The following is a 12,019-nucleotide window of genomic DNA, read 5'->3' as shown; positions in this document are numbered from 1 at the left end:
TCCTTTCCCTATCCAACTCTGGCAACTGTCATCATGACAGAATTAGAGCCTTCTATATTTTTGAAGATGTGTAAAATGTTAAACTATATGAAAATGTATAGGCCAAAATGCTGGGAAAACATCCCCAGAAATATTTATTCTGGTTTATTGGACCTGTGACTATATAAGTCACCCAGTTAATATGTAATTAAATATATATTATAATTAAATATATTTAATTATGTATGATGTATTATATTTATATATGTATAACTATAGGTATTATATTTATATATGTATAATTATTTAATTATAAATATATATTTTAATTAAATATATTTAATTATGTATTGTATATTATGTATTATAATTAAATATATTATATAAGTATGAATATATATTATAAATATAAATATATTTCATTATATACTTAATGTATTTAATTATATATTAAATAACTATATCAGTTGCCCTATTTAATGTATAATTAAAGCCCATCATATATAAATGGACTTTAATTTATAAGTATTTTGGTGTAAGATCAAATTGTGTCGTTATTTGTTTTATTGTGTTCTCCAAAAGACTATAAGCTCAATGGGGGCAGAGACCTTTCTATTTTGATCTTCATCATAGTCCCAGAGATGATCATAATGCTTGGCATATAACAGGCTTTCAATAAATATTTGTTGAATGAATTAATGAATCCTGTGAAATTGCCAGAATATAGCAGATATAGCAGGGTAGAAAGTGAAGAAGCTAAGCAACTTGGTAACTAGACCCTAAATAATAAAAAAGTTATTTAACCACACATGACTTTCTTGGTTTAACATCTCGGGAAATATGCCAAAAAATGAATGTGAATAATTTAAGGCGAATTAATTTCCATTAGTAGAAAAATGACTTACCTACAATAGTAGAGTAAAAACATCATCTTATATGTAAATGGCTCTTCATCACTTCCACAATTATTTGAGTTCATCTCTGACAAATCCTAGTGTTAATATTACTCTCCCTACAATTTTGCTCCCAAAGAAAAGATTATACCAATTATAGTGATCTATATGCTTTGTTAAATAACTTACCTTTGAGCTCTTCTATTCTTGGTGGTCCAATATTCCCAGGACCCATGGCTCCAAAAGCAGATGAACAATTTGGCTGGGAGAGAAGAAAAAAAAGCCCAACATTCTGTAATTACTACTTGTTCAACTTACGTGACCGATAATACTTGAAAGTTGGTAAGCTTTCCATCTCAAATTTCATAGTGCTTCTCATTTATTTTATTTTTTTTAATATTTTTTTCAACGTTTATTTATTTTTGGGACAGAGAGAGACAGAGCATGAACGGGCAAGGGGCAGAGAGAGAGGGAGACACAGAATCGGAAACAGGCTCCAGGCTCTGAGCCATCAGCCCAGAGCCTGACGCGGGGCTCGAACTCCCAGACTGCGAGATCGTGACCTGGCTGAAGCCGGATGCTTAACCGACTGCGCCACCCAGGCGCCCCTTAGTGCTTCTTATTTAATTAAGCATTGTTGTTATACAACAGAGAGACAGATGTCAAGTATTATTTAGAATGTGTTTTCCTTGTCCTTTCAAAAAGTATTTAGTTTAATAGACCCTAAGGCAGTCTTTGATCAGACTAAATCCCCAGTTCCAGCCCAGTGAATCATGTATCCCTGCGGATAGGGGGATGAGCCACATTCATCTCTTTGAAGGTCAGAACAAAGTATTAGTGTAAAAGCATCGACAATTTTGGGTTTGGGCAGTATCTGGTCATAGGTAGAAGATGGAAACAGATGGGAAAGTTTTATAGAAACAAAAACAAACCACTAGCTAGGGTCTTAAGTATATACATACCAAAGAACTCATTCAAAACTCCTGTTAACAGATTTTACTTCTTTTCCACTGTGGGTATGAAACCCTTCCTCGTCATACCACCTCATGACACTGAACTAATGGATTTAAACAGCAACCCCCAATTAATAGCGTCAAATACATGCTAAACCACTTCAGTCATCTTACGAGTTGATTTTGCCATCCTTTGTGCAAGGAAACATACCCCCACAGGGCTGCCACTCTACTCCCCAGTACAAGAACAATTTTCCTTTTTTCACTGAAGTATAACACATATTACACCTTCAGCATAGCAGCAACTGCCTCATTGGTCTTTCTCAGGGGCCTTTAGATATCTCAAGAAAACCCCAGTATTTTACTGATTGTTCTTGCTGATGCCAGATTCTGCAGCTCCAATTTACTCCATTGCTGGCAGTCAAAAAGTCTTATCTCCTTGCATCCTGGCAAACTACCATCTCTAGCTCTCTTCTCTCAGGCCCCTGCCCCTATCTCCCAAGACTTCAGACATATAGAAGAGTTACGATGTCCTATTTGGGCAAAAGGAATAGTGTCTGTCCTTGAAAGCCAGTAGCAAAGCTCACCTGTGTCTTTATTATACTAAACTATTCCAACAGCTATAAATCAGAAACTAATCTGTAACATCTCAATGGTTTCTGAGACAGTAACCATTCTTTTCCAAAAGGTGCTTCAAAAGTGCTTATGTCTGCGGTTAAAGTGTTACAGGCATTTTTATGTGAAAATCCCAAGACCGTATTTTGTATGTTTTTTTTCTTTTTAATCACTAAGGTCATATAAACTTGTGGTGCTTTTCTTAAGTTATTAATCACTAGAATACTAATAGTCAATCAGAGTAAAGCATTTCTTGGAACATGAGGACCTCTTGTTTTGTTGAGTGACTCCTTCCACCGAAAATTAAAATCCATACAAATAAAAACTCGAACATTCCTGAAAAAAATTAGTATGCTCTCCATGCACAGTGATGATTCAATCAGTACATCACAACAGAGGGGGAATTGCAGTTTATTAACTTAATGAAAATAAATGATTAAAAACAAAAATTTCAAGTGAAAAGATGAACCAGGATAATAAAAACATTAAAAACCCTCTTGCAAATGTTCTCTATAAAAATAATCATTTCAGCCTTTACCATGGATCCACATCCAATTATCTGAGTAATTTGTCATTGCAATTCATGCCACTTTGCAATATGTAAGAGAGTTAGAACAACTTTTTTACAATGTCTGTGGAGTGGTGAGCATTATTTCCCACAGGCCTTAAGATCCCCTTTTGAGTTTCAAAAGCAGTCTCTTCCCAATCTCCTAGATTCTTAATGCATGATGGGGACTGTAAATAAACCAACGTGTATGCAACAGTTCTAATGCTGTTTTCAGAGAGAGTATTTTCAAAACCACATCACTCTTGTAATCATTTCACAGTTATCAAGATTCATACATGTTAAAAAATGAAAAACCATTTTTCTCCTGGAAAATTTAATAGTTCATTAGAAACATTAATTATTCTCCCACTGTTCTGATACTCCAATTCTATATCCTCTAATGATATCTGTACAGGGGTGTCTGAATGACCAATTACCTCAAAATTGTTTATAACCCAGATATACAGAATCATACATTATTACAGTAATTTTCTTCTATGAATTGTACAATTTGGTAAAATTATCCTAGTGTCTCTATTCTCCTAATCACTCATCGTTCTCCTAGAATCACCTCTAGATGCAAATAAACATCCCCATACGTAAACGCCAAAGAGAACAGGCTTTGTAACCAGGGTGAATCTTTATCTCTAAATCTGTTCCAGTTACAAGTTTCACTTGCCTTTATTCGAGATTGCTGTTTCTCAGATATTTAACATATTTTCTGTATATGACATAACCCTACCCTTACCCTTCGCAGGCTGTATCATTATTCTATTTCAGCTTCAGGCAGCAAAAATGAACCTGCCCTCCTAACTTCACTGATACATTGCTCCTAAATTTTTCTCCAATGTTTTATTTGTTGTATGTATTCAATGCTATTATTATTGTCCTGATTTTTGTTTGGCCCCTAGTAACTCCTGCCTGACCAAAGCTTCTTGGTTTCTAACCCTGGCTCCAAGTTGATTCAGTAACCATCTACACATTTTATTTTCATTGCATGTCTTAGTCTTTATTTGATTCTGCACATTCCCTCTAATTCTTCCCGGATGGTGCAAGATCAATCCAGTGTTGATCTGAGCCACCAAATTTGCTGCATATTCAGGTTATACTTGTTTTTCCACACAATAGAAGAAAAGAATTTGGGGAGGAGCAAATTAATATGCCTGCTCGCTGAAGATTGCTTATTTGTGGCAAACTGGTCATAATAACAACTTCACTAAAATAATTTAAAGCGGATTGACATATTCTGCTATAGTGTGAGGTTTCTGCCCCCAATTTTATTTGCCTTCACATAAGCACTCTGACAGCCAAGATTTGCTGATACCTAAGGAGTAGGAGAATGGAGAGCAAGGGGTTACATAAAAGTATTTTGATTATTCTGGGAATACTGCCAGTGACTGTGGAGTGGCCGGTCAGTTTCTGGAACTCTCCTTCCCCAAAATGAAGCCCATATTGCTGCTGTAAGCCTCCCTGAGGTTACCTGTCCTGATCCCAAATATTGTACAATAAATTAGATTCCACAGCTCTATCTGAACATGTATCACACAAGTCAGTTTTAGTAGGCTAAAGCTAGTTTGCCCCATTATTTGGCCCAAATTATTTTCTGTTCTGTTTTCATGTGTAGACAAATTTTAAAAAATCAAGGAAACTTGATTATGGGGGCCTAATTAATAGTGTCTAGATGAAATTATTTGTTTATACACATACTGTCTAGAGGCTTAAAAATCCTAGCTACCACTCATTTCAATGGTTGTCAAGCATTCTTTGGCCATAAATATAAATGACAAACATTTTAAAATGTGGCTATTGCTACCATAGTTACAGAACTATCTTCCTATTCACTGTTCAGGTAGTTTAGAAAAAAATATAATTATGTTTGCTAGAAATGTACTAGAGGTTATACTCTCATGAATAATCAGTCCTACAGCCTCCTGTGAGTGTATCAGATGACACAGCCTTGCTCCCATAGCAAAGGTTGGAATGAGTTGTTCAAATACAGTTTAACAACTTAGCATGAACAGAATTGATTCATCTGTAAGTATACGACCACCTGTCCAGGCTCAAAATCATCCTCTTCAGGATAAAGTAGCTTGGAGAGAGCTTGCAGGGCTGAAACTGAAGAAATGGTTTCAATTTCCATGTTTTCAGATTCCATGTTTTCAGTTTCCATATTTTCGGTTTCTGTATTTTCAGACTCCATATTTTCAGGTTCCATATTCTGAGGAAGAATATAATCAGAGAGAGATATTTTGGTTTTCTATTTCATTGAAGACATGAAGATTAAATTTTTAATCAACCCTTGATGATGCCTAGCATTATATTGCCATTTGAGAATTCTAGAGGGTTGGTTCATTGACTTTAGTGAAAAGTTCACAGAAAATAAATGAACTGTTTTTATGATTGTAATAGTGACACTGTATATGTTTATCATGGAAATTTGAGGAAATAATACATTAAAAGCATAAATAGGAAAATCTCAACTACCTACGATCCTACCAACCATCAGTCTTTTAAATAGTCCTTACAGTTACATTTGGGGTAGGAATTCAGAGTCCTTAAAAATCTTGAAAGTGTCACAGACTTTAATGAATAACCTGAATAAAGACTATTGCTAATGATTTGAACAGAAATGTAATAGGAATCTTTTCTACACTTCTGCTAATATTTTTAAATGTTATTTTATAAAATCAATTCACTGGCAACACTTCTTTAGTGCTGTTACTAAACGATCCACTAAAATTTCTGCATTGTGCCTAGAACAGTAATACAAAGGGATTTTCAAATGTGTGCTGGTACAATCACCTATCAAAATCAATCTGCATGCAGATGGTGTTTTACAAACCTTCTGTTTTATGTTTTACTATTATTTTGACTTTCTTTTTTAAATATAAAACTGATCTAAATGCTTATTGAAGAAGTCAAGGGTATGAAAGAAATGTTAAATCTACCATAGGAGCAGTATATCATAGTGGTTAAGAGTAAGGTCTCTGGTGTCATGCTGCCTAGATTTCTATTATTTACTTCCCGGCTCTGTGACACTGGCATGTCATTTAACCCCATTTTTCCTTACCTATAAAATAGGAATAATAATACTGCTACCTCATAGGGTTGTTACAAGAATTACGTAGCTCAATACATGTAAAAGAGCTTGGAACAGTACCTGGCACATAGTAAGCACTCAACATATGTGAGCTATTGTTGGTCCTTTAAAAACTTAATTTTGCTGGACATGAATATCACTTCTAATAATGATGTTAAATAAGTTAATGATAAAACTCATTACATTGGAAACTCATTAAATTGCAAAAGGTAAAATAAGTGGTGAGAAAGCAATCTTCTCTCACAGTATGGTCTGGTAGTCTGCTATGGAAATGAATAATTGACACATATTAAATTAAACAAAGAGGCTCCTGTTTATATTTCAAAAGTTCTAGTTGATTATGTGTTCATTAAATATTTGCTGAACACTAAAAGCAAAAAAGTTTATTGACACATTTTCTACCTTTGACAGCAAAAGGGGAAATGGATCCAGATATCAGATGCAATGATATGAACAGTATTTTGAGTTGAGAGTGCACAATGAGACTTTTAAAAAAACAAATATAATAGAAACTTTTATTATTCTGCTATCTCCTACCTTACAAACTTGTGATGGCCTTATTATACAATGTAGGTGAAAGAGTTTGCTAAAATGTGAAAAGCTGTATAAAATTATTATTGTTTGGCACATGGTGCCAGCACACACAGATACTTAATGATAATGCTTGTAAGAGCTCAATGGTGAGCTGGTGATAGGGGAATAAACTGGAACCAGCCAAGCTAATGCAGAAGAAGCGTATTCAGAAGTCCAAAATATAGTATCTGAGGTAGCAATCAGAACTGCTATTCATAGATTTTCGTCTTCTTGGGAGGGGCATGGCAGAAGGAGTCTGGGGACATGAGCAATGTTTCAAGGCAAAAAGGTTGAAAAGCATGGTTAGAGGGAGGTCTATATAGGTGAAGCAGAATCCTGGTCCATAGGTCGAGGTATAGGAGGCAGGATCTGGTTCTTGAGAATAATTGGAGAGTTGGCAGCTAGGGATAAAGGTTCAGAATATGGCAGGGTTCAACATCACAGCTGGAAAAGACAACCAGACATTGAATCCAAGGTTTTCTTGCGTCCCTGCTGCAACGCTGTCATTCAGTGGGTATGGTGGATACAGGATTTAGGGAAAGCAGATTTATTTTAAATCCCTACCAGTTGGGAAGAAGTTCTGGCCTTGTTCTCATCTGGTGAGAGGCAGGGCAGTGTGGGCAGTGGGAAGCCATACCTGTAAGCCGAGAGTCTTGAAAACTAGAGCTGGCATATAGTCAGTAGTTTATGAATACTGAATGAAGCATGATTAAATTCATACGAATGTTGTATTTCAAAGTAGTCACCTTGGAAGGTTATACGCTGATGTAAATTATGCTATCAGTGCTCAAAATATTTTGGGATTGCCTTCATATGTATTACTAAGAAAATAGGCATCCTTATGATTAAAAATCAGATTTGTCTCCAAGTGATTTCTAGATGTATCTAGGTATCACATCTACTTTTAAAATATGAAGATTTGGTACTTTGAGGAGGTTCAAAAGAATAAGTAAGCTACAGGCCTCAAGGCAATCATGAAAGAGCATTTTCAAAAGTAATTTGAGCAATACCAACAGCAAGTGGATAGACTCCCAATGTGATTGCTTTAAAGGGGATGCCACTTCTTGGGATGCATGTTCGAGTATACAACAAATCATTCACAATAATTGATAGTAACACTCTATGTATCCAAAGCATATTAGGAGTTAGACTTCTTAAATCCAAATTATGCTAGCATAAAATGGCATAGATTCACAAGTAGCTAAATTGGAGTAGAGATAGCATAATGAAATTGGCCCTTAAGCAAAAATAATTTTTACCATAGCAACTGTAATAATAACCTGCAAACACGAAATAATAAATCAAGACAAGCTTGTTATTATATTTTGAGATGTAAAGGAATCACTAGTACTTTGTGAATAACTAAATAGTTCAAAGTATCAAAAGAGAAAAACAATGATATGAATTTTTGGAAAAAATATTCTAAATTCAAGGGAAATGAAGATTCTACTAGATTTTTTTAGAAGTTTAACAAATTAAGAATAATTAAACTATTAAAAACTTTGAAGTTTGACAAAAACAGATCACATTGGAAAAACTAAAGCAAGATGCCTTTTTACAAACTGTGCAGTGTTATTTATTTGTAGGGCTATCTTTTACCTGTAAATTTGACATATGTTAGGTTCATCGTAAGCCTGGCAACCAAGATCCTTTAGAATATTACACCCATCTAATTTTCTGCCCCTCCCTATTAATTCTCTTACATGCAATGTGTTCTGTTAAAAACTGAACTGCTTATTAAACATAGCTTATAATCTCCTGCCTTTGTACCTGAGAATGTATTTTTCCTTTTGCTTAGAGTACTCTTGTAGTGTAGTGATTAAAAAAAAAAATTCCAGAGCCACACTGCCTGAATCTGGCATTGTCACTTAAATAGGCCAATAATACATTTAAATTAAATGTAAGCAGTAGTTTCATCAAAAACAAAATATATTGCCAAATCAACTTGAGATTTGGTTATTAGAAAATAAAATTTCTAGGCCCTCTGTTTTTATTTCTCTCACTCTCCATTGCTAGGCTGACTCCAATGGAAGCATCTTCTGGACATCAACTTGAGCCCGTAGGGCCTTCCTACATAAAGGTGTGATTGGGGGACTCTCTCTTGGTACCAGCCACAAGAGCTAAAGAGACAGACGCTTCAGAAACAACTCGTTACCAAAACATTGAAACCAGTTAGGGACTAGAAAAACTCAACCAGGATTGCTCCAGATCCATGGCACTGAAGCAAGATCAGTAACCTGAGATTAAGTCAGACTCTCTTTGTGACGGCTGGTTGATATAGTATCCTTTGGGAACTTGTTTAACAGGTAAACACATATCCTTATGTAAAGCACTGTTGCTAGCCGAATGATTTCAAAGTATTCAAAAGCCATTTACTCTCTTAAAAAACACAAAACGAAACAAAACAAAAATCCATTTACTGTCTTAAATAATTTGGCATTTCTTCTGCAACTCTATTTACATAATACTTAGTTAGCAATTCTTACGTTAAATTCTTCTGAAAACACAAAAGTAAACATCATCTCTGCCTATGTCTGAATTAAATTACAATATACTGGCTATTTTTTACATTTGTTTTACAGTATACACATCAATAATTCCCTGCTTATTAAAAATAATTCATTTTTGGCTTTGTCTTTACAATACCAAGAATTATTTCCTTTTTTAGGTCTCAAACTTTCACTGCTATAAAATGTACCAAGTCATAAGTAACTATGAGGACTTAACAGAGTTTTTTTTACAAATTTAAAATACATTTAGTAGAAGATGACTTTTGAAAGTACCTGGAATATTTCATAAAATAAATGAGACTCTTTTGATTCAATACTTCCTCTATTATTATTTTAGACAAACTTAATACACTTGTCAATAATTTTTTTCTCTCATTCTCATACTCCACCTTTATCTAAAAAGGAGACAGCAAATTTTCCTTCACTATTTAGACAGTTTCTCCCTAAGTCAACAGGCCTTTTTCTTAATTTCTTTGGGAATTAGTCTCTGTTCTGAATCTTTGTCACAACAGGAAGGTCTTAGGAGAAATGACCCCTACCCCTCTGGTCAAATTCTGTTCTCTCCCCTTAATCAGATTTTATTTTTTTTACACGGTTTCTTACTTTTTGACAGGTATAGTTCAACGATATATAATACTCTCCCAATCAGTCCTTGGTGAGTAGCAGGCTTGCCAAGTACAGGTAGTCTTTACACACCACGCTCTAGCCTACTTAAGTGTGGCCCGCTGTTCAGTCCTCAACGGATCTGACCAAGACCGTTGGAACCCTCAGGCCATTGTCTACGTAGCAAGCTCACGGGCCACTTCTTTTTCCCCATTTGAACAGCGTTATACCCCCTAAAAATATATATCCTAACCAATGCACTCTGGATAAACCATGTCTGTACATGTAAAACAGAAGGAACAGTGGCTGCTCCAACTTGGAGCACCCAGATCTACCTATAAGGACACAGTTTTCACTCTCAAATTAGTGTTACAACCATAAGTGTGGTGAGTTGACAGAGGCACTGGGAAGCCTTCACTTGCTCATTTTGGCTTTCAGACAGTTGAACAGCATCCATTCCCTGTATGGTAAACTGGCCCCATCTCTCACTCACATCCTGATAGACCGAGTTGTTTAAAGCCGCCTCCTGCTTCTAGTGTCTAGGGCAGGGGAATTTAGGGAAAAGGTCTGTTCTATTTGCAATTTGTGGCTTTTCTGAGTATCTCTCAGGGTGGTAAGTACTCCAGAGTTCTCCCCAGTTTCTCTGATAGCCAGGGCATTTGAGGACCCTTTCTTTTCCCTTCTTAAGTTTCGGGTTTCCTCACCTGGGTCAGTTTTCGGGTAGCTGGCGGGGCTCCGAAAATAGACTGCGGAAAGCTCTGCGTCTCTGTGTTGCCTAGGTAACAATTTTGTTGCCCCCTCCACCCACCACCTCTGGGTTCCCGCTTGACTTTCCTGGCCAATCAGAGAAGAGTTTCCTTTGAAACAACACCAGAATCAACCAATCCGGGCTCGTGCCAGTAGGGGTCAATGGCCGCCCTTTCCAGTTAACTAGGTGGACCCCAGTTAAGCGTCTGTCTCGGTTAGCGTCACTTCAGCTGCAACCGGTCCGCGGTACACGCTGGTTTTTTCCCCTGGTCCGAGTAGGCCCAGTTCCGCCTCTCCGGCCGCTAGACAGTCTCGGAGGCCCTTCCCATTTACTTTGGGAGCCCCGACGGCGAGCGGCGGCGGCAGCCACCAAGGTAAGTTTGCAAGGTTTTCGTTTGTCCCAGGCATCGGCAGGCTCGCTCATCATTACACTTTTCCCGCACGTGAATTCCAAACCGGAAGACTCCTCCCGCGGCTCCTGGGCAGCGGGAATGGATGCATAGGCTCGGTGGCCCCGGGGGGTTGAGAAGGTTTTGCCGCAGCTCTCCACGCGCTCCCCACGCCTCCTCCCCGCCGCGCGATAGAGACACAGGTTGTGGTTCGTTCAGGCTCAGCGTGTGTGTGTGTGTGTGTGTGTGTGTGTGTGTGTACTCGAGCGAGCGCAGGTAAGGTGGTACCGCGCTTCTTTTCCTTAGCTCGGCTTGTGTGGTGTGTGGGGAGGGGGCGTGTAGGGTGGGAGCGCGCTTTTCATCGACTCCGTGTGTGTTGTGGGGTGGGGGTGGGATCACGGTTCTTTTCCTTGGCTCAGAACGTGTGTGTGCGCTGGGGGTGGTGTGTTTTGTGTGTAAGGTGGGATCGCGTTTCTTTTCCTTTGCTGTGGGCATGACTTCTGGGCCTGAACCCCTGGGGTGAGCATCCCTGCTACACCTTGCTCCCGCTCCCAGTGACACAGTGGACCTGGTCCCCTGCTTTTTCCCGCCTTGGAGTGGAGAAACGCAGGCACGCCGCCCGCTTGCCACTGCTTGGCAATCTGCGTGTCTTCACTTCACGTAGACGTGCAGTTGTGACCCTAGTTTCCCGTGGATTCCGTGGTTTGGTTTTAAGCAAAAGGGGCGTGGCTTAATATACTTTTGGAATGTTCGCAACTGGTTAGTTGTGTTTGGTAGTGGGGCCCCTAATACATTATTTGAGTGTTGTAAGCAAGGAAAGATAGGATGGCTTTCATGGATGGTTGTTACTTTTGGTTATTGGGGGGATTGGAATTCGATTAATGAATTAACTAAATTTTTTTCCTTCTTTGGCTATCATATTTTTCTAGCTTCCTCCCTATCTGGTGAAGTGAAACTTGAATAATTTGTCCATTCTCCTTGTTATATTACCACAGTAAACAAACAAACAAAATGGAAGTATAATATTTAAGTTATTGGCTAAAAGTAAAGTTACTGGCTTTTTGGCCAAATTAATTATACCACAATATCCCTTATGACTACAAATGTCTT

General features: G+C 37.6%; 1 protein-coding gene across 1 annotated transcript in view; it reads right to left on the bottom strand.

The window, feature by feature from the left end:
* Positions 1 to 5,202, bottom strand: part of DNAAF6 (dynein axonemal assembly factor 6) — a 36,167-nt gene extending 30,965 nt beyond the window's left edge. The window contains exons 1-2 of the mRNA XM_047081792.1: positions 5,038 to 5,202; positions 1,062 to 1,134 (exon numbers count right to left, since the gene is read on the bottom strand). Of these exons, the coding sequence (XP_046937748.1) occupies positions 1,062 to 1,134; positions 5,038 to 5,202 (238 nt within the window). The remainder of the gene's footprint in view (positions 1 to 1,061; positions 1,135 to 5,037) is intronic.
* Positions 5,203 to 12,019: the final 6,817 nt, after the last annotated feature.

The sequence above is a fragment of the Lynx rufus genome, unplaced genomic scaffold (genome assembly GCF_022079265.1).
Source record: "Lynx rufus isolate CCGP_SWC_20201006 ecotype Redwood Valley unplaced genomic scaffold, mLynRuf1.p SCAF_19, whole genome shotgun sequence".
NCBI lineage: Eukaryota > Metazoa > Chordata > Mammalia > Carnivora > Felidae > Lynx > Lynx rufus.
Note: the sequence above shows the minus strand (reverse complement) of the source record. Positions and strands in the feature narration are given on the sequence as shown.